Source organism: Sinohyriopsis cumingii, chromosome 1 (genome assembly GCF_028554795.1).
Source record: "Sinohyriopsis cumingii isolate HCF-2022 chromosome 1, ASM2855479v2, whole genome shotgun sequence".
Taxonomy (NCBI): domain Eukaryota; kingdom Metazoa; phylum Mollusca; class Bivalvia; order Unionida; family Unionidae; genus Sinohyriopsis; species Sinohyriopsis cumingii.
The window spans coordinates 53,816,658-53,841,678 of NC_142961.1; the positions used below are offsets into that span (position 1 = coordinate 53,816,658).

Genomic DNA, 25,021 nt, shown 5'->3' on the forward strand with positions numbered 1-25,021 from the left:
ATAATGTTGGAGACTTCATGGCAGCTGCATATCAAACAAACTGGTATGCTTGAGAGATAGTAGCCATTGATGATGATGAAAGGGAATACAGAGTAAACTTTCCAGAGAAATCTAAAAACATGTATAGATGGTCAGCAGTTAATGACAAAATCTTGATTTAAATGAAATATATGCTGTGCAAAAACCAACCTTAGGGTATTCAGGAAAATTCTGTAGACAATTTAAACTGAAATCTAAAGAAAAGACCAAAACTGAGAATAGGTTTTCTGAAAATCGGTAAAGTTCTTTTTTTTGAATTTATAATATAATTGTTATTTAAGTCATTTAAGCATATGATAGTTATATTTTAAATTCTTGAATTCATTGCTGGCTAGTACTATAAGTATATGTATGTATTGTCATAGGAATTTCATTTATAACAAGGCCGATTGTCAATCAATAACTACTGGTAAGATGGTTAAGAATGGGGAGCACATAAACAACACATTTACAGCACAATTGCCATGTAGAGAACAATCAAGCACACCTTAGTATTTGATTGGTTCAATAATCTGAAAACATCAGAACATCACTGATACACTATGACTGTTTTAAGTTATTTTGAAATAATCCGCTTTAATTGTTTGAGAAATTATACTAAATCTAAGACTGTTTATTTTGTGTTTATATACAGTAGTTACTATATAATGACAATATGCACCATGTATTCCATTCTTCATTAACAGTATCAGGTGGAATAGTTTCCAGGTTCATGAGAAATTGATAGTACAATTTAGGATTATTAGGATTACATTCTAGGAATTCATACACTGTAAGTTATTTTTAATTCCTTTACTTTAATTCTTTTACTTTGTTTTACTTTATTTTTTATTTAAATAAATGTATATTTTGGAAACTTGAATGATTGTTTGGCCTTTTACCAGGTCACGATACTTGAGTTTCAACCCTAGGCATAACACTTAGATACATCCATCTAATATTTTGTACTATTTCCAGTAACAGTAAAGGTTTTTGGTCAAAGTTTTTGACATGTACAAAGTTTTGAATTGAAGTGCTGGCTTTATTTATTAGGAAAAATATCACAGATACGTTACCAAACAGTCTGGTTCAAAATTTGAAGAATATATCTAGTTGCTTTTGATAAATGTTTTGTGATAGCTTGATACAAAACAAGTGGGTCATGTAGATATGAGGTTAACTTTTATTTATAATTTTGGGGCCCTATAACTACAGCATAGTTGTGTGGTCATCTTTATGTTGATGTGATAGAAATATCTGTAAATGATGGACACAATTTATTCTTCTCGATTTTATTTAAATGAACATGATTTAACATTTATTTTTCCACATTTTCTACCAGCTATTTGCACCTTGCTACTGAGAAAGGGTGATGTACACAATCAATATTCTACACAATTATTGGCCACAACCTGTGCATCATCTTTATTATCTACTCAATTAATAAAACACCTTTAAAATGTTTATACATACCATATCCAACTCGCTCTGTTGGAGGGTTGAAATAATATAACATTAATGTTACCATATACAAAAAAAAAGTAAAATATAGAGTGAAAAGCATTTGCACAATCATTGTTTTCTTCTTGTATCCCAGTTTAAGGATGCATGGAACCACTTATCTTATAAAGCAAGTAAGCTTCATTTACATGAACAATAAACATGAATGAAAGCTTACAAAATACCCATAACTGATAATCAGAACAACGCTAGTCATCATCATAGTTAAGGATGCTACAAGTTGGAGAATGGCTGGGCATCACTAAGTCACTTTATGGAGGGGGTTATTGAACACTCTGCACCATGGTCGCTATTTTAAAATACAGGGAGATGAAAATGTCAGCCTACCCTAGATGATGTAAAACCTTTAGCCTTCCGAGAGGAAGCCACCTGATCAGGAGGTGATAGTGGGACATCAACTGCAGTATCACTTTAACTCTGAGGGCAAGGCTCTCTAGCCCATGGGTGCATAATGGACTAATCAGCCTGAGGAGGAAGGCCCCACATCCCATAAGGGTTCATATGTACAATTGGGAACAAGGAAATATCTATGTGGTCCCCGTCCCTAGGATGGGTCCTGTGTATGGACTGCAAATCCTGCCCTGGGTGAGATGGTAGATGGAGGGAGCTAGGCCCTTGAGTGAGAGATGGAGAAGCCCTTGTCGTCAACTGATTTATCACTGTGTGCATCATGGGTGCAGTGTTTTGCTTTCCTAATAGAAGGAGAACATGTTGCCAGAAGTAGTGTATGTATTACAGTGTCCAGACATGATTTTGGTCTTCCATGAAAAAAGCTGACAAAATTTTAAGGGGGGTTTGGGGATCCTCCCCCAATAGGGTCTTGAGGGGCAGTGCCCCATATCTGGAGGCCCAGGGGGCCAAAGGCCCCCAGCCAAAAACACATTTTACAATCATAAAAAACTGCTCCTGGTGCAACTTATGATCATAATATAAAACAAAATAATCATTTGAAAAACTAAAAGACTAACCAAAAATATTCAACTTGACCTGAATAATTTCACAATATTTATTGTCACATGAATTTGTTCTCCAATACTATTGATGCTGAAGTCATTTCATGTTTATGTCACTGTTCAAATTGTAATTAAATCACAATAATTTGTCAATTTTTGCAGCAAATATATTATGCTTCTCTCTTTTCGTAACAAATCTGTTAAAACAACATTCAAGTGCATCAACTATATACAAATAATCCCATACATTCACTTGTCTTTTTCCACACTGGATACAACCTGTTGATATGCAAGTTGAACTCTTTTTACAGCTTTGGCAAAGATTTCTTTAGCCTTCCTTTTTGTCATCAATGACTTTTTTTGGCTCGATGTGCAATCGTTTCTTTTCCTTCTCAATGAAAGCCTTTTTCCTTTCAAGCTGGTGCTTGTATTGGCAACATGCAGTATGCATATTCTGACAGAGGGCTACATCTGCTCTGTCATGCAAGAAATCTTTCTTCTTATAGTAATTCATTTTTTATCCAGATGCCTTCTGAGCTTCAATTTTTCAATATGCAGCTTCTTTTGTAGGTGCTGTTCCAAACTCTTCCAACCACGATAACCATAATTCAGATCTTTTTTGCAGAGGTCACAAAATGCCAGACCTCTAGCGTTCAGTTTTCTTATAAACTGACCAGCTAAATTTCTGTCAACTTTTCACTCCAGCCATTCCAATTTCCATACATTTTATAAACCTTTATCTAAACTTTTCATGTCATGGTCTCTCTCTCAACAACTCAGGACACCATGTTTTGAAATCATGCTTCTTCTTTCCATAGCCATCAGTTTCCATTACATAAAAATTCATTCACTGGATGAAATTAAACTTTTGACCAATCAGAATAGTCTTTATGAGACTCTTGTGCTAAATAATATATGGAATGAATGCTTTACAAAGGTCATTGCGGAATGGGACCAGAGAGACCATTTTAAAAAAACTGGATTGGAGATGATATAAAAAATGGACTATATCAAGAAAAATCTTATTCAAGTCAGGAGAAAGAGGAATTCTGCTATAAAACAGAAAATCATGTCTGAGTGTTCTACCTCCCTCATGAAAACTCCTCCTACTGAGCAACTTCCTTGAAAGAGGGTGCAACCCATGGTTGTGGTGATCCACCTCCTTCAAGAGAGGGTTCAACCCGCTATCTCAATGTTCTACCTAAAAGGAGGGCACAGTCTGCTATCGCAATGCTTTACCTCCCTAATGGGGGGGGGCACAACCAACTTTCAGTGCTCTACCTCTACCTCCTCAATGAGAAGGCACAATGTGTTATCACAGTACTCTATATACCAGAGGGGTTCATTCTGTTAGAGATGTGAGAAGTGTTCATTATCTCCCCATGGGGAGAAGTTGATCGACTTTTTGAGCATCTGGACCCTCATTCTGGAGGGATTTCATTGGCCACCAAAGATGTTTGTCCCAACAAATTAGACCTGGAAGAGATTCTGAAAAATTATGAAAAAGAAGGGGAGGGAATGTTCCTCCAACCTTGATATAAAACCATAATTTATAAAATGTGCAACGATTTTTCTGTGTGCATCTTGAGCACTTTTGCAGTCTGTGTGAGTATCCCAAAGGCCCTTTTAGAGGACACACTGCTCCACAAACTATTCTGATATTCTCCTGTAATAAAGAAACAATGAATGTCATCTAAAATCATTTGTTGTTGCCTTGAAACTGACCTGGTTGTATGCAGTTTCATACCCATGCACCCCTGTGTATGCACTAAGAACACTGTATAATGTTGCCATGAAACTCACCTGGTTGTATGCAGTTTCATACGAAATACACCCTTGTGTATGCTCTAAGAACACTGTATGATGTTGCCACAAAACTCACCTGTTTGTATGCAGTCATACCACATACATCCATGTGTATGCACTAAGAACACTGCAAGTTGTTGCCGCAAAAGTCTCCTGGTTGTATGCAGTGTTGTTCTGTGTATGCACAAAGAACACCATAAACATGAAGTCAATAATAGAGTTGACCTCGTGAAAATTGCCTGCAGTTTTTCCAATTGAAAAATAAGATAATTCACCTGTGAACTTTGTTTATTAAAGCAACATTCAAATACATATGGAATGTCAATGCACAGCATGGGCAATCATAAAAAGTATACAACATGAAATTAAAGATAGAGAAAATGATGTCCTCAGTGTTAGGCAAGGCAATTTACTTTATGTTTTCCTTAGAACACAAGGAACTACCCATACCTTGGTGGGTTTTTTCTTTATGTAAGGAACATGTATCTGCCTAAAACATGGAATATAAGGTAGCACTAGAAGCTGTTTATGGAACTGGGTTCTAAAGGGGAAAAGGATAGGATACATTTTCTTATTAAACAGAACAGATAGTTGCAACACTGCAAATAATTAAAAACTGCTGAAGACTGTTTATTTATTTGCAGGAAGTTGCTACAGGCATAATTTCTCTGGTGTTAGTTTTGGCAGACATCTACACAGTGTGGCATCCTTGGAAAAGATGACGGGTAATAGCTACCTTCTGTGACGTACAGAGTCAGGTGTGCAAATGGTCATTCTGACTTTTCTCCACTTGATGGGAGGATGTATTCACATCAAATGGACTGTGAGTTTTCGGCACTAAAACAGGTTAGCTACACAACAACAGCAGGATAAGTATTTGCTGCTATTAAAACTCCCATTCTTCAACAACTCTTTCATAAACTTCTCCCAAAATAGGCCAGAAGATAAAAAGTAAAACCTCATTCCAAACGTATGACTGCCACATGCATTTATCTTTCAAGAAATTTCCCCAAAATGAGCTAGAGAAAAATATAAAAAACTTTAAGGAATATCTACACCAACTACATATTTAGCACATATAGTTTCCATTAAATCTTCCTAGCAGTGTGGGAGAAGTGATGTTGAACCACATTCCCATGATACTACCTTTCTGATAAATATTTTTCTTAATTTGAAAAATGGTTCTTAGAAAAAAGTACACATTTTTTTCACATCTACACCAAACCCATAGGTTCAGCCAAAAATGTTTCAATCAAACTCTTCAACCATTGGTGGAAAATAATTGGTGACAAAATTCCCCTTTGCTGACAAATTTTCAAGAAATGGTCCCAGAAACGGGCAAGAGGAAATGATTAAAACCTTACTGCACATCTACACCAACTACTTATCCAGCTTACATACAAATGAATGTAATCAGTGAACAGATGGACAGACAGACAAGACAATAACAATATCCCCCCTCTTTGCATAATTAAGCACAGGGATAAATATCTGGCTGTGGACAAATGGTGGGACTTTGCTAGCATAACTAGAAAACTGCTTTTATTCTCTCATCCTTTTTATGCCTGGACTTCAGTGAAAAGCTGTATATTGCCATCTCTGTTCATATCTTCGTTAGTCCATCTGTCCATAACAATGCTTGTCACTGCTTCTCCTCCCACATCACTTGGAGGATTCTAATAAAACTTTGTAGGCAAAACATGAAGTCGATCAAGATGCACAATAAGGTTTAATATTTTCTCTTTGGCCAGTTTTGGGAACATTTCTTGAACAAGATTTACTCAAAGGTACTGACACTCTCTTAGCTGAAAAGAATTTACATGAATCCAAGATGAGACTGCTTTTTTGATTTTGACTCCTGAGTGCTGAAACCATCTGGTGGCCATACTGGATGTAATACTGGCACCTTTTTTCAATTAGGACCATCAAAACATCATATGAAAAAACTTTAGCTTAAAACCCCAAGTCAATGTAACTATCAATTCAGGTGGAGTACCAAGATTTTCAAAATGGCTACCAGGCAGCCATAATTAATGTAAGATTGGCACCATTTCCATTCAGTACCAACTAGATACCATTAGAAGTCTTTTGGTAATTTTCAAGGGGGCCACCATGGCAGCCATATTTAACTTTGATATGAACCATTTTTGTCTAGGACCAGGCAGACAACATAAGAAGCCTGCTGGTGAAAACTCCATGTTGATATGACTTTCTCTTTAGGAGGATTAATGATAGCTGCTGTAGTGGTCATACAGGATGTCAGATTGGCATGATTTTTATTAAGGAACAACTAGGCATCATAATTAAACATTAAATGAAAAAAGTGAATAGTGTTATGTGGTTTTCTTGAGAGATGAAACTAATTTTAATAAGCTAGAAGTGGCAAAATATGGTGTTTGCCTTCTTTGGCACCCTCTGGGTCCCTGACACTCATCATACCCTCTACACCCATAGCTTTGATAACCCATATGTGACCCATGCATGTTTAGTAATTTAATCATTCACACATGTGATAAATCTATTTGGTAGAAACTATGGCAGCTGCCAGTGCCCAAAGAGCCCCAAAAAAGAACAAAACCTGGTAATTTACCACTACTTGATGTTACTTCCTTGTTATAAATGAAGTTGCATACTGTACCGGTCAATACACTGCAAACCCACCAATGAGTTAATATGGCAGCAGCCTGTGTTTCGATCAATAACCAGCACAGAAGCTATAAATTAATTTTCTCTAACCATTGAATATTTCATATTGCTGCAGTAGTTTATATAGAAATGGCAAAGAATCAGAATGACTCTCAAAAAATATTTTCAAGGAATTTATGGAGGTCCTAACAACGTTATTATTTTACCAAATGAATGGAATATCAAATGTATGACAGAGAAACTGAGATTGCCTTATTGAATTAATGCTTCATACAGATTTATCAAAGAGGCTCAAAAGATGCTATATGTATTTTCATAGACATTTACAGAACTCATTGATAAATTGATCAACTTTGGAGTAACCTTAGAAATGGAATAAAAAAGCTAAGGCAAGCCAATGAAGGAAAAAAATTTTAAAAGAATTTGCAGAATATTGTGCATGAAAAATTACATCCATAAAAGAGGAATACCTTGACCATTGCAGATGAGTGAATTATTGATGATTTTAGCGAGACTTGCTCCATTTCTAATGATGAGGATATTCAAGAGCAGGCTAATTAAACAGATGATTCTGGGCATTAATATAGGTATGGCATCTGAACTCAATACTCGTCAGTGGATCTACAAAAGGTATTATAATGATGTAGAAGAGAGGTAATGCAAATAACAACAATAATTTTCAGATGCTATTAGTGAAAGCAATGGCAAAATTGATTCTACAGCAGCTCTACTGACCAGCAGTCATAATTATGACAGCTGATAACATTCATGAGTTCTCCACAGCCATTTATTGCTGGATTCATGAAGCTTTTATTTCCACTGATGCTAAAGTTCATGTCACTATCACATCACTGGCTTGTACTGAGGTACTGTACACAATGCATGCAATTTGCAGTTTAGAATTTACTAAAACTAAAAAAACATGGTGCTTCATTACTTACATGGGTATGATGGTTCTCTAAACTGGTTTAGATCATACCTAAATGAAAGGTCTCAACAAGAAAGCATTGGCAATATTAGCTCTCAAACTTGCACAATTCATTCAGGGGTCCCTCAAGGCTCAGTTTTGGACCCTATTCTCTTCCTTATCTATATCAATAATCTACCATTAAATAATGAATCAACAAACATAGATTTGTTTGCAGATGATGCAACCCTGAATACATCTAGTTCTGATACTGAAGTTATCCAAATGAGCTTAAACTCAGACCTTATTAGAGTCCAAAACTGGGCACAACAAAATAGGATGGTAATTAATGAAGGTAAAACAAAATGTATGATTTTGGGGACATCATAAAAGCTACACAAGTCAGGGAACCCAGAACTATCTCTTGCAATCAATAATCATCCATTAGAAAATGTCCAACATGAAAAGCTTGTAGGTGTGACCGTAGATAATAATTTATTATGGAATAACCATATTGATAAGCTTTGTAAAACACTGTCATCCAAAATTGCCCTACTCAGTAGAATCAAGAATATTTACCTCGAAATCTTTACAAGTCATATATTCTTCCAACAATGGATTATTGTTCAAATGTATGGGGAAACTCAGCTAAATCTGAGCTTGACAGGATTTATAAACTTCAGAAACAAGCAGCATGCATAATTTTAGATGCATCTATTGTTCATCCCTCAAAAGCATTATTTACTGAACTCAAAATGGTTTACAATATATGACAGGACAGATTTTCACAAGGCAATTCTTTTATATAAATGTCTACATGAAACTGCACCAGAGTATCTTCAGGACTTATTCAGGATTTTTTCAACACTATACCAGTTGAGATCAATATCACATGGAAACCTGGCACCAAAACCAAGAACAGAGCAATTTAAAAAGAGCTTCCAATACTCTGGTACAGTTCTGTGGAACAAACTTACACTACATGTAAAATCTGCTGAAAATATTAGAGTATTTAAGAAGAGATATCATGAGCATGTATGTGTTTCTAATAGCTAATGGAATTCAGTATTTTCATACTAAAACATGTTAAAATTAACTAATTATTGCTATCTTCATATAATGTGCATTGTTATACTCTCCTTAAGAGGGCATCAAGGGAGAATAGTCCTTCACCTCTATAAATAAAGCATTATTATTATTATTATTATGATGGTCACTTATGGTCACCTAATAATGCAAGCAGTAGCCATGGCATCACTCACTGCTCCTCAACAACATGGAAAATTGCATGACATTTAGGATGGGTCAAATGCAGTTCATTAATTCATTACAGTTTATTAATTCATCCTTGGATAAGGTAGCAAACAATCCAACTGCTGCAAACTTTGTAACTACATGTACTTGGCAATATTGTCCAACCAATACGGATTTATTACAGAATAAAGGTGTGTATCCATGCGAGTACAAGAGTGACTAGGAAAAATCTACTGAAACTCAGCTGCCATGATTCATCGCTGTCTCACAAAGGTATCTCTAGAAAAGATAATGAACATGCAAAGAAAGTTTGGTCTGCATTTAAATTAAAAAACCTTGATGATTATCATGATCTGTATCTTTAAACCAATGTGCTGTAGCTAGATGATGTGTTTTGTCACTAGGAATGGGTTGGGATACATTATTCTCTAAAATCAAAATTGAGCTGGATTTGCTCAGTGATATAGACCAGCATCTATTTATCGAGGGCTCACTTTGTGGCACAATATTAATGTCAAATCACAGATATACTTGTGCCAATAACCCAAATGTGAATGGTTATGACCCTGCTGTCCCTAATAGTTGTATCAAGTATCAAGATACTGATAATCTTTACAGTATCGCAATGATGTAACCACTGCTGGTTGGTGGATTTCAGTGGTTCAAGCACGTGCATGTGGACCTACAAAAACATGTGCATGAACACAACTGTGGATACTTCTCTGAAGTTGATCTAGAATACCCTAAACAGTTATATGAGGTGCACAACAATTATCTACTGGCACCAGAAACACTGTTGGTATCCAGTATATGGTGTCCCTGTATCATTGCACAATCATTCATGAATACGGATGAAAATACATTGAATGTATCAAACTGATACAAAGTCTTAAAACCAAACACAATTACACACTGCACATGAAAAACCTTCAGTCTTATATGCAATTAGGTATACATGTAACCAAGATCCATCAAGTGTTTGAATTTCACTAGCAATCTTGTATGGTCCCATATTTTCAGATGAATATGGATCTAAGGACTAAGGCCACCAATGACACTGAAAGGGACTTTTTCAAGCTCAGGAACAATGATGTATTTTGGAAAACTACGAGTATCTGCGTAAATGAAATGAGTAGCTCTTGTATGTGATAGTAAACAAGACAAACTTCGAAGGCTCATCACAGATCCTGCCTTAGAATCCAGAAAAATCTTTTGCTGTGGGTGTTTACTGATACACTGAAGTCACCACTTGATACTGGCTTTAGACCAGTGTAATATAATAGCAATTGCTCTATATTCAGCAATAACAGCTGGCTATATTAAACAAGCTTAAAAATGCATAGCAATGACAGATTATCAAAACAAATCCAAGTGTTCCAGTGAAAAATAATAGATCAGATACAATGATGTAAAATCTTGCTGATGTATCTGCAAACCAGAATCAACATTCTGATCACACCCCATAAATGTCATCAAATTTCAGTAGCACCTCTTTGGATGGTTCTTGATGTCTATTTATCTGTAGACAAACTTCACTAGCTCCATGTGTGTCAAATACCATTGGGTTTAACATCCGCTCTATGAATATATAGCACTGCACTGAAAACCCTGTGCTGCTGCCATCTGCCATGTCAATAAACCAGAAATAGTACAAGTACTTTGAATGCTGTCTGTGGTTATTGTTAAACCCGACAGTGCTGATTTGCTGCCACTATCCATAAAAGAAAGCAGACGTTCTTCCACAATTGATGGTATCATTGTTGGCATCCACAACAAAAGTTTTGTCAGTCTCACTTTACCAGCATCAAGTGTACCTGGATGCCAGATTGCATCATTGCTCTTGTCCTTTAGAACAAGTATAACTGTGTGTTTAGCACCAAAATTAACTTTTCTAACATTTCTACAAAATCCAAAGATATGTGATACTGGAATTGCACATGAAAATTCTTCATCACCATTTAACATTGACTGATGTGCTGCGAATCCTAAATTGAAATTTTCATTCATCGATGTGACCAGTTCTAGCAGCATTCATTGTTACGTTGCAATTCTCAGGTTCATCAGTGGTATAGTTCACAAACACCATTGATGGGTCAGCTGACCTTGAATAATCATCTGAGTATCTTGTGAAACCCAGTATCTTCATAGCAACATCAACATTTTCAAGAATGATTCAATATTATTTCCATCAATGCTGTATGTGTCACTGCTAAACAAAACCATAACACCACTGTTAACAAAACCAACTTGATCTCCTATTCCATATGCTGTATCATCTGTTTTCAAAAGTTTTCCTTTGATCTCAACGAATGCCTCAGTAGGCAAGAAATATCTGCTTGTATCCTAAACTTGTAGTCTGTATTTGGGTTTAAAATATTTTATCTCTATGACTGTACCCAAAACACAGCAATATCAAGTATTTGGTCTTTATCCCTGATTATCTACTTTGTTATTTCAAACCTTTGGGGATTCTTGACGAGGTGGTTGATCTTTGGGTTGTGGCTGAACAGGTAGCTGGTAATGTCTCAAGAGTTTTTTATGTTGCCTCAGTTGCTGTAACAATTATTTGGTTGGTTCAACAATTGGTTTAAATAACAGTTCTGTACCTTCTGTAAATTCCATGTGAGCTTCCTGACATTACTGTAGCTGCTGTTTGACAGAATCACGAAAGGGATATATTTCTTAAATGCCTCCAGTTGTTGTCCGGCTAGTTTAGCTGTGCGAGATTCCATAGTTAGCACAGAATCAGTCATTATTATCATTACAACAACGATTTAATTACACATCACCAGTCAGCAGATATACTAAAATGCACATCAAACTCATTAAATGCAGCAACAGGCATGGCCAACAATTTTCTTTTTCACCCTGCGACTGCATCTGGGCATTATTGCTGTCATGCTTCAGTGAAATGGTTTACCCATGTGGATTTCATCTTGCCAACTAGATTTACATATAAGGCTCGGATTGGCCTTTGGCAACAACAAAAAAAATATCTTTCCAAGACCCTTATTGTAAATTTGGGGCCTAGGCAGGGGGAGGGTGTGTCAACCTGAGGCTGGGGGAAAAGTGTGGTCACCATACAAGACTCGGATTGGCTTTTGAAAATTAAGAAATCAAAATTTCCAAGGCCCTTTATTGTTGGGGGAGCATTTCCAGGGGTGGACTATCGCCTCCCAAAAACTACATACAGGTATGTACACATGAGTGAAATGTATTACACTGTACTTTGGCTCTACTGCTGGGATGAGATGCAAATAAAGGACAAGCCTGCCTCCAAGCAAATTCGCACAAACCTCAGATGTATCAAGCTGGCCAGTGTCAATTATCAAGAGTGCCTCTTTCAAGAGTTTCCTGGCAAGCAAGCTTACAGATCTTGAAGGAGGAAGTTCAGTTTCAGATATAGTGAATCACACAAAACTGATGCATTTAAGTTAATGTCTACTGATCAATTTATTACCAGATCACTACTACAAAGAGCTCCAGTAGCCTAATGGTTAGAATGTCCGAGCCTCTGATATGAGACATCTTGGGTTCGATCCCCAGCCAAGTCTTACCAAAGACTTATAAAAATGGCACTAACAGCTACCTCGCTAGATGCTCAGCATTAAAAGGTTAGTGTTAGGACTGGTCGGCCTGGTGTCAGGATAATGTGACTGGGTGGAACATCATACTACATGTCAACAACATGATGCCCCAGAACTAGACATCACTATAAGCTGTCAAACTGCAGAAATCGTAGCGATATGACTGAAAAATTGTTAAAGCTACATTAAAAAATCCAAATCACACACACACACACACACACACTACAAACAGCTGTGATCCATACCTGCTATGACATAATCATGTGTCTACATGTCAGGATTTACATTATTCACAGACAATAATAAATAAACAAAGAACATAACCCTTATCTACTGTTGCATTATTGTGTATACTCATTTTTAAGTTGCATCCAACTCCAAACAACATCGACTCTGAAGAGCTGACAGATACAGGTCTATGATATTCGCTCTACTAACAAGTTATAATGAACTGCATAAACCCATATCTGTCAGTATATTATGTGCAGGAAGATCTAAATCTATGCTGTCTGAAGCTGGAACAGACTTATAGTATAGAAAGAATGTGTTAACTTATTATTAACTATGCTGCCTGCAGTTGGGTGTATAATATAATAAATACAGTAAAAAGCGTTTGAAGAATTATTCAAATCACAACAAATCAAAATAAATGCTTACCATTCTTCTTCTTAATCCTTTTGCTTGTGTTTAAATTTTTCCATTTGGAGGCTATATGTTTTGCTTCAGTTATAGCCAGTAATGCATTTACCAAATTTTCCCTTTTGGCTTCAAAGTCGCTACTATGTACTGACCTGAAAAGAAATTCAAATGTTTCTTAAGTTTAAGATTAATTGAACAATTAGAACAGAAAGAACAGAACAGAACTTTACTGCCAACTCTGAACTCTTATGTAATAATAGACAAATGAGATTAAGTGCATATACAAATTATTGATTGTGGCAGTAGAGTAACCTGAGAATGGTAGACAAATGAAGGACAGAAAGGTGCATAATCTGATCAGCATTTTGGATATACATAACAAAACTGATAATCAATCAATCAATCATCCTCCCTCACCCATCACAGCTGATGAATCATTCACTTAATCACTCAATGACTGAATTAAGTATTTATTTTATTTCCAATTATTTACTTATTCTGTTTTTTTTAACACAAAAGAAATCAAATCAATCTTTAGCGAAATTAACAGCTGGTTTCCATCAAAGATGTTGAGCAGAGCTCAATAAGGCAATGTAACAATGGAAACCAATGGAAACCAATGAGATTGTTACAGTTGTGTGAGATTTAAAAGTGGTTAAATGGAATGTATAAAGCAACAGGTGACCACTGAATGCATGTATGTCCATTTTATTCAACTGAATGATGTATGTCCATTTTATTCAACTGAATGTATGTGTGTCCATTTTATTCAGATGAATGTATGTATGTGCATTCTATTCAATCAAATGTATATTATGTCCACTTTTTTCAACTGAATGTATGGATGTCCATTTTATTCAAGTTAATGCATGTACTATGTTCAAAATGGTACTAATAGCTGCCTTGCTTGGTGCTCAGTATTAAGAGGTTAGTGCTAGGACTGGCTGGCCTTGTGTCAGAATAATGTGACTGGGTGGGACATCATGCTACATGTCTGCGGCATGATGCCCCAGTGCTAGACATCACTATAATCTGCCAAATTGCATACATTGTAGCGATATGACTGAACAATTATTAAAGCTAAGTTACAAATCCAAATCACATCACATCACACTGTACTATGTTCATTGTATTCAACTGAATACAGTATGTGTCCATTTTAGTCCATTGAATGTATTTATGTTAATTTTATTCAAATGAATATATGTCTGTCCATTTTATTCAACTAAATATATGTCCATTGTATTCAACTGATTGTATGTATGTCCATTTCATTGAAATGAATGTATGTTCATCCATTTTATTCAATTCAAAATGTATGTTTGTTCATTTTATTCATCTTAATGTATGTATATCCACTGTATTCAACTGAACGTATGTTATGTTCATTTTATTCAACTAACTGTATGTATGGCTATTTTATTCAACTGAATATATGTTCATTTTATTCAACTGAATGTATGTATGTTTATTTTATTCAACTGAATGCATGTATGACCATTTTATTCAACTGAATGCATGTATGACCATTTTATTCAACTGAATGTATGTATGGCTATTTTAATCAACTGAATACATGTATAACCATTTTATTCAATTGAATGTATGTATGACCATTTAATAGTATTTTACATCACCTCAACACAAATGTGGCTTCTCCATGCCAAATAAAGGTAAATAAAGTTCATAGAATCTTAAAAATTAATTGAATAAAAATTTTGGAAGGTAAACCCTTCCAAATAAATATAAACATTATTTACAATAGATAAAATATAAAATGTAGAATTTTTAAAATTGTGTAAAATATAGCATCAAAAGTTAACACATGTGAAAATCTTTAAAACATGACAACTTTTTGTTACACTGCATTCCCAAAACATTTTCTTGTGTGGTACATCCTCAAAGAGCTTCAGCAAGAAATACACATCAAAACATTACTGTCTCACAGGGTTGAAATTGATAAGTACACATCAAAACATTACTGTCTCACTGGGTTGAAATTGACAAGTACACATCAAAACATTACTGTCTCACTGGGTTGAAACTGACAAGTACATATCAAAACATTATGGTCTCACTGGGTTGAAATTGACAAGTACACATCAAAACATTACTGTCTCACTGGGTTGAAATTGACAAGTACACATCAAAACATTACTGTCTCAAAGGTTGAAATTGACACACTTGACAAGAATGTGCTCCACAGTCAATAGAGACTGGCATGATAGGCAGTCCAGTCAAGGTTCACATTTCAGAAGGTGTGCATGCATCAATTATCTATGCCTGATATGCAATCAGCACATTACCAGCTCACCTTGCAAATCTGTTCTGTACAAGGAATCTCACTCTCCAATAGTGTGATTAATGTTTTTAAATTTGTGTCATATTTCGTCCTACATATTTTATCACCTACAGTATCATGAACATGGTGTTTTATGCAATACCTGAAGTCTGTATATGGAATCTAACATTTGGAAATGGGTAGCTGTAGGGCAGCTTTGACAGCTTTATTTACTCTTTCATAACCTTTTTTACCAATATGACAAGGTAGTCAACAGTACAGAATATGTTTCCCAGACTGTATGAAAACATCATGTTCCTTCAATAGCTGGGATGTTAACAGGTTGTCAGATTTAAGATTCTGCAAGGTTTTCAATGTGGAAAGTAAATCCCAAAAAGTGGTAAAGTTTGTTTTTTGACAGGTTTTAATGTACATGAAGTTCAAAGCTTGGTGTATGGCTGAAATTTGGCATAAAAAACTTAGGTTTTATCCAGTGACCAGCTTGAGATGTCATGGGGTGTAACTATGGCAACTCCAACTCTGTCTCCAGTTTTCAAACCATCCTTATACAGCAATGTATGGCTACGCTAGGAGGCTCTTATTTAGTAAACATAACTTTGAAAAGGTAGAGGATTTGTTGATTACTTTATTAATTTACTAAGGTCAACAATTATTTTTTTGAGGTTTTGATAATCAGTGGTGATTAGGGAATACAGAATTTTGAAGTATTTCCAAGACTGATTTTTGCAGTTTGTAAGTGAGGATGAATTTGTATACCCAAAGGTGAAATGATATTTGGTTTCTCAGCATGCAAGATTTGGTATTTGGGCCTAAACTCTATATCATATGCATTGTTAGCTATATTAGAAGATAACTAGGTAGAATAAAGAAGAAGTAGTTTCAGTGCACAGTGAGTAACAAGGCCTTGGTGAAGATCCGGAAGTGAAATCTCTGTTCCACTGCACATTGCTTTGTTTACAGTCCAGCCTCTCAAAGAAATACTGGTGAACCTAAGACAAGAACTTCACAGTGATATCATCTATGAAGTTATTTTAAATTAACGTATGATTTGTATTGATTGTCACACAGTGGAAAATTCAGTAAAGATAAAGAAATGTAGAGACTATATAGGAAAATTAATTGTGACCCGAGTCCAGGTGTCCTGTTTATATAGAATACATTCTGTGACACATCATGTGGCTGATAAAAAAAAATCCTTTTCTTTGAAGAGCACCTGTTTCTGCCTATGACAGAGTACCAGTAATATGCTATGTGTACATGAATGTATACATGTGAGGTCAGAGGCATTTTACAGAAAATAATTAAAGATTTAATGTAATCTTCAGCATTAGCAGATCTGAATTCTCAGGAACCATTTCTTTCAAGCTTTTGACATGGTGGAAGTTTTCAGAATAATTCTTTATTATTGATCATGATGAACGCTACTCCAGCTGCCTTATCAGTATTTGTTGAAAGGTTGCAGTACATGGTGAAGTTTTTAAGACTGACTCTTTCATTGTCTTTCAAAAAGGTTTCCTGATGACAAACAGATAATGGATCAAGTTCTTTTAATCAAAAGATTAATTTCATTATTATTTGTCTTTTAATCCTACTGCAATTACACTGTAGAGCTTCCCTGGTGTGATATCAGGGGGATCTTGAGTGTCTAGTACGCTCTCTAGACTACCAAACTTATTAAACCGCTGGATCATCAGATCTTTTGGGAAGTCTAGCAGATTCTTTAATCTTCTTGACAATGTTTAGAGCATGCACTACCACTGGTGCCAGCAATCAGTTATTCTTTTGTTGGACAACATGTAACTAATTTCTCAGTTTCAGAGTTGGGAATCTTATGTGGTACCCTGATTTTACATCCACTAGAACCAGTGGTTTCCTCATTTTTCTCTTGGACTGGATTTTGGTGGTTTTTCATTCATAGCATTAGATGTCCTAAGTGCAACCCAGTCAAATTATTTAACTTATCTAATCTGGCTATTACAAAAGGTGACAGGTTCATTATTTGGTTTGCATCATTTGATTCAATGATGAGAAATCTTGGCTAATTTCTCTGCGATGTATTTAATACTGGACTGGGAAATGTAAACTTTGTTTCACATATTGAAAATCAAATAAATCTGGCATTAAGGAGAATTAGTCTTTTTATTTACTTTATACATTCCAGCACTGTTGTACTGAAGCATTTCACAGAAAACGGTAACAATACTGTATGTGTAAGTACCTATCACTGCATCTGTGTTTATCAAATCAATTATCATTAATATTCACTAATTCATCACACACACACACACACACACACACACACCAGCAATAGGCTGCATGAATGATAACAAGTAATGTCTACATTTAAAATCCTTCTATTGTCATATTGCCTGGATTTTCCAGAACAGGCCCTAGGGCAAGGCAAATGAGGCAATCACCTTGGCCCCCGCACTTTCAGGCATTGCAATTTTTTTGCTTGGGGCCCTGCACTCATTGCTTGCTGCCCTGGGCCCTGCCATGCTGCCTTGGGCCCCGCACATCCCAGGATCGGGCCTGTTCCAAAATGCATACAGAAAATCAATGAAACTCCTGGTATCCATGGTATGAGACTATATCCCAAGAATGGTTTATTTTATAACAAGTAATTTTATGAAATTTCAAGATGGATTTTATATACTGAATTCTCATTTTTTTATAAGGCTCAAATACTAGGTTTTGAGGAGTTTTTTCACAAAGAAATTTCTTTTCCAAAATAACCAATGTGGAATAAATCTGGACTTTAAAGTTATATTTGTTTTGCCAGTGATAAACTTATCATTGGACAAAGCAAAGAAACAATATATAATGCCTACCACTCTCCAATAAACAAGAAATTGTGTTACTGTAGGTAAACATGGTAACATGAAAACACTAATCAACTAATTTACCACTCATTACAATGGCAAGTATGACATTCAGTATGGCTGATGCACAAATGGCATTTCCTGCTGCTGGAATTGGGTGTTAAATGTGTCAAAGGAAATTAAACCCTATCATAGTTTTAAAGCCTCTAAACAACTTTTGGTCACCTTTTTCAACTATTTTAATTGCACTGACCAATTTAATCAGACTTCATCAAAGAAAGAAAATAATAATTCCAAACCCACCCAGAATATATGGAAAAAACCTACAGTCCCTCACACTACAGTGGAAAACTCTACCACACAATGTCACAATGGAAAACTCTACCACACAATGTCACAGTGGAAAACTCTACCACAAAATGTCACAAATAGCAATAATAAAGTGTCTTCATATCATAGACATAACAGCTTTAGATTTTGTAATACACAGGATTCCACCAACGACAGAGAAGAAAATGTGAAAGCACAAGATAATTCCAGGAGAAACGCTTTTATAATTGGAGACTCCATTATTAAATATGTAATGGAAAGAAATCTGAAACCTTGGGTTCAAGTTAATTATTTACCTGGGACAGAAATTATTCATATATTTAATGCCATGAGAAAAATTAACCTTTCTCAATATGACAACATTATAATCAGTGTTGGTGGCAATGATGTAAGTAACAATTTTCCAATTTAGATCAGATTTAAACCAATTTTACAACATCCTAAACAATATATACCTGGACAATCCTACCTGCTCAGTCATTTTATGCAATGTATGTCCAAGAATTGACTCAGACATTCATGAGTTGAACGCTCTAATCTAATATCTATGTCAGGCATGGAATATCAAAAAAGGATAGACATTAAACATTGATTTGTGACCAAGCCAGGATTAGTTCTGGAACACTTATGGCAAAAGACAAAATTCATCTAAATAAGATGGGTCTGTCCCACTTTCTCAATGTGAAAAATGTGATTTTCCCAATACTAAAGGACAGCTTTTACACCTCTAAAAGGCATAGAAACATTGATCACAAACATACTGTTCCAACCATCATCAGAAATCAAGATGTTTCTACTGCTTTGCATAATGGGCAATCATGCAAACACACAAGCACAATACAGTGTCACACCTGTCTACAATATAGAGGCATAAGGCAAAGCATGGTGAAATGTTCCAGTGAAATATGCAGTATTAGGAAAATGGCAATGAAGATGGGGCCATAGATTTAACAACCAAAGACATGTTTGCAGAACTTCAAAACATCCTCTAAAATCTACTAAATGTAATTCTCTCTGTGATGAAAGAAAACAAACTGCTGATAATGTCCGTAGAATTACCCATGATGCAATCTCATTAAGTGCTCCATCAATGAAAGTGACCATAATATTGCAACTGCTACTAACATAATTATTGAATGTGCTAATGTTTCAAGAAGAAATAAACAGATCAACATGATCATTCTTATCTACAAGCATTAAAAGCTGGAACTCTTAGCCCTAATCTGATTGAATATTGTTTTCATATGCCCCTAAACACTGTGACTCACTGATAAGCCTACTACAGTATTGGCTAAAGATAAATAATCTAGTGAAGCATGACAGGTATGTAGTTTACCTAACACATGGCTACAGGCTATTTCTAGGCCATAAATAGCAACATTTTATGAAATTTTTCAGGTAAAATACATTTCCAAAACTGAAGTGAGTTTCAGTTTTATGGTTGTCTTTTTAGCATAAAATTGAAATTTGGGGAAAGAACATTTGTGCTGGCTTTCTAAGAAAGAGGGAACCAAAACAAAATTTCTATCTTGAGGGATTTCGGTATACCAGAATCTGGTTTTTATGTGTTTCATTCTCTTACAAGAAGACCATTAACATTTGACAAAATTAATATTAGAAAACTGTTCATGTTTAAATTTTATATTTATAATAATAGGGATGGAATTCATAGATGAAGTTTACATAAGACCTTATCTTGCATTTTCACAAATATCAATTGTTATATGTATCAATCCACACTTACCCTTTGTTATTGGGGGTTGCATCAGACCTAATTTCTAGTTCAAAGGGGCTGTTGACATTCCCCTGAGATGGGGCAATCTTGGACCTTTTAGTTTTCTTCTTGCCATCCATGACTGAGTCCAAAGCCTGAAATAAAATAAAACTTAACAAATCAATATTGGCTTTTTTGTCAAAATATGACTGGGAAGAGTATTCCTCTGACCCTGGCATTTTAAAGTAGGCATTGCATCTAATGAAAAGGCTATGTTTTGTCAACATTAGATATGTTATTACTGAGAACATGTGCTTGCACTGCATTCTTGTAAATGACCTAATAACACTAATATGTGATCAGATACTGTCCACAATGGAAATCAACTTGTGAACCATAATTGTATCATTCTGTCATCTTTCAGTATTTATTATGTGAATTTTAAATGATATGTGCTCTTAAAATTTGTATTTCAAAATAAAATAATATCTAACCCAGAACAATCATAAACCACTTACCTCCATTCCTACCAACCAACCTGTCTATCTACCTACCTACCTATCTTATATGTTAAAGATACAAATGATTTTCTTAAAAGAGGTTAGTGTTAGGACTGTTCGGCCCAGTGTCAGGATAATGTGACTGGGTGGGACATCATGCTACATGTCTGCGGCATGATGCCCCAGTGCTAGACATCACTATAAACTGCCACATTGCAGACATCATAGCGATATGACTGAAAAATTGTTAAAGCTACGTTAAAAATCAAAATCACATCACATCACATTTTCTTAAAAAGCTTAGAAAATATTAAACCTCCTAAAAACTGTATCCTGGTTACAGCAGATATTAATTGCCTGTATACCAACATCAAGCAAGATCATGGTTTGGCTGGTTGTAGATGCATTGTGCTCAAAAATCGATTCTTATCGAATAAGAAATTTTTAAATTGACTGAACATTTGCCATGAAAATAAAGACTTTCATGACTCTTGCTCATTGCTTTTCACAAAACTATGAAAAAGAGCATGTACAATCAAGGAAATGATTTCTGTGGGATTAAGAAGAATAAATATTTGCAACAAAACACTAGAAATAATTCCGTTTATTGTACATTGCAATAGATGTTCAGGATCAAAATATGAGAAATTTGTTTGAATTAGAACTTTTCCTGAAACATTTGGAACATGAAATTTGGTTACAGCCAGATATTTGGCCCATGAAACTGACTTTAGGATTGGTATAAAGTATCTTATGGCATACTTTAAGGCACAGTACTTAGACCAGCACATTTCTCTTTGCACAACAATGATGCCATGACTGAAACCAATTCGGAAGTTTGCCTCTTTGCAGATGATGTATGCTACAAGTTAACCAAAATCCAGCAAGATTCCAAGATATCACAAAATGACATTAATAAACTATGAGAGTGGGCACAAGAATAGGATATGTGATTCCCAACCTAAAAGAATACAACATAATGCCAATGGCAAAAAAGAAATGCCATAAAACCAGTACGTCATATTCACTGGAAGCTACTACATTCCCTTACTATAAGCCTCTTCATTATATTACAGTCAAGTATGCTCATGGATCCCATTTCATTGTAAAATTATATCTATAATGTACTTCAATATAAGGCAGTCTCACTCTTAGGTGGTATATTCTAATGTAAGATGTCCAATCTGTGGCCCATTGGCCACATGTGGTCCAGTCCTTTACACTGTACAGCTCTTGGCTATGTAGGCAGCCTTGTTGAAAATATGCATTTTATTTAATATGCATAATTAGTGAAAGAAACTAGTCTTGCTTGTGCAGCCTGTGACTAAGCATTGGATGACCCTGCAGTCAGTCAGCCTGTGACTAAGCACTGGATGACCCTGGCAGTCAGTCAGCATATGAATCTCCCCATAGGCAGAAAACAATTTAAACTTCTTGTTGGAATTGTTGGAGTTTTACTAACATTGGCACATTCCAATGCAGACATTGAGGACATTTTGGATCCAGTAACAGTACATCATCTCCTAAGAGTAAAGATTAACAATGAGGACTGCCACCAAAATAATCCAGGCAATGATCTCCCAAGAAATGCTAAAATTGTTTGTGGTACATAAAAGGAGATTGTGAGAGGACTGATCTGATGAGTATATTTTAATATTTTGTCAAATGTACATTAGTTATAATTTTTGTCAGTTTGTATCCAAAACATTGGGTCAAATCTATTCTGAAGTCAAAACTCGTGACCAAATTGTGGAAATATCCTAATTTATTCTGGCCTGTCTTTTCCGTCACATTAATACACTTGATGTTATTTATAATTTTCTGTGAGTTCCTTACATTTTTCCACATAAGTCCATTCAGTGCCAACATAATTCCTTGAACAACGCCAAACATGTGTTACTATATTTGCAGCATAGTTTAATCCTCGAAAATAGGTGATCCGAATTAAGTTGATATTGATTTACTTATGAAGATTATTACTCATAGTTAATATATAGATTGCATAGTAAAGATAAATTCACACTTTCTTCAAGTTTACAAAAAAAACTGTTACGTCTACTATATTTCATTCCACAAAGCATCGCGAAATTTTACTATTTGTAATAGTAAATGTTCGGGTCGATGTCATTAAATAATGCTAAAAGTACCTAATTCATTTCACATGAAGTACTTAAAACTAATTAGGTACTTTGATCTACATTTAATGAAGCTGACATAAACAATTATTGAGTTGCAGATAGTAAAATAATGGCGATGCTATTAGTATAATTCCAGCATTAATTCAAAAGACCATGAATCTGTCGTGAAAACGATATTCGAATGTACATTCGCATGATTGTTTATATCGTGCTCAGTAAGCTATCAACAGTCATGATAAGCAATATAAATAATTATTTCAATTTCCAAAAATTATTATATGTACCAACTGTAAATCTTCAAATGAAATTCGATCCCTCAAGCATTATGTCTACCGTTTAGTTCTCTATTTACATGTTATGTAGACTGTATCAGCATGTCACCAAGCAAAACATTGCCGCTTACAACCCAAACTTCATACGTTCCAAGCGCACATCCGTAACAACTGCTAAGGAGGCGCTGTATAGTTTTGTATTTTGCATAGTTAGAATTTTAAAGAAAAAGAATTTCCCCGGCTTTCCTCACTGGTTGTACTGGCTATTTAAAAAGACATTGTATACCTTAGGTATAATTCAAAGAACTTTTAATTCCCTTTATTTTCATGCATGATTGATAGTTGTAATATGTGTTATAGAGTATACAGTTTGGCCTTAATCCAGATGTGCATCTTTCAAAAACGTGCTAGCTCTACTTGATCATTGTCACTTCCTGAACTTCAGAGGTAAATTGTATAAAAAAAGAGCCGATAACATTTTTACATTTTATATATTTGGTAATTCATTCATTGCACTTTCAGAAGCTGGTATTTTCTAGTCTGGCAAAATTCATTTTCCCTATTTTAATAGCTGCTATGGATAGTGTACTTTAGACTGATTCAGGCTGATTTTTTTAGCACAAGGGAGCAGTCATTTTTGTTAACACTGTGCTTAAAACATGTACAATTTCCAAAAGTACAATATTCAAAGAAATATCATCCACATTACATTAATGTAGCATAGAGGTATGCCAACATACTCTACATTGTGCATGTTTTAAATGCGAACAACTTCACCTTACATACGTCACTCTCTCAAAAGTACATAATAACTCGTGAGCCACAATGGGAACCTGTTCAAAAGTAATTCCCCTTTATTAACAATTGTACAAAAATGTGTTATCCCAGTCTCACCAAATAAAGTGTAATATCAATGTTTCATTGCGCACGGAGGATTGTATTATAAAGGCATTTTCCTTCTCACGGCAAAAACGAAGACATTTAGACCTATATAACAACATCTCTCTCTCTCTCTCTCTCTCTCTCTCTCTCTCTCTCTCTCTGATGCATCAACGGTGGGAATTAAATAATCGCACGAGCTACCGCACCTTACAAGTGAGATTCGTCACCCATGGTAATGGTCTTGCGTAGTTCTCCTTAAGTCATTGCTTGGAGTAAAGATACATTATTCTCTCGTATAGTCCGAGTTTCCTCTGACCCTTGTCACCCCACTTTTGATATTTGGACATTTATGTTGGGGTGTAGGGTCAGAGCAAAATAGATTTTTTAGATTGGTTGCTACAGTAAACTTTGTGTCAAATATATAAGTAGTCTCTAGCACTTTTGTATCAAATATTAAAAATAAAAAATAAATCTCTAGCAATTTTGTGTGAAATGTTTAAGTAGTCTAATATAAAGGGTGTTTCTGGATCAAAACCCTGTTTTGTTTGACAACGGCGACGATTCAATAACGTGTCTTCGACTGGTACACGAGTATGAATTAAATTTTGTTGTCTCAACAAAGTTGTTTTCGAATTTGTTTAGACTAACTTGAGGAGGCTATGGAGGGAGGAATAATTAAGTTGTTGTCCAATACAAACAAGGGGGAGGGGGAGGGGAATAGGAATATTCA

General features: G+C 35.2%; 1 protein-coding gene across 1 annotated transcript in view; it reads right to left on the reverse strand.

The window, feature by feature from the left end:
- The window catches only part of LOC149806884 (uncharacterized), a 183,864-nt gene extending 163,222 nt beyond the window's left edge, over nt 1–20,642 (reverse strand). The window contains exons 1-2 of the mRNA XM_089931672.1: nt 20,530–20,642; nt 13,350–13,483 (exon numbers count right to left, since the gene is read on the reverse strand). Of these exons, the coding sequence (XP_089787798.1) occupies nt 13,350–13,483; nt 20,530–20,639 (244 nt within the window). The 5' untranslated portion in view covers nt 20,640–20,642. The remainder of the gene's footprint in view (nt 1–13,349; nt 13,484–20,529) is intronic.
- Between the last annotated feature and the right edge of the window lie 4,379 nt (nt 20,643–25,021).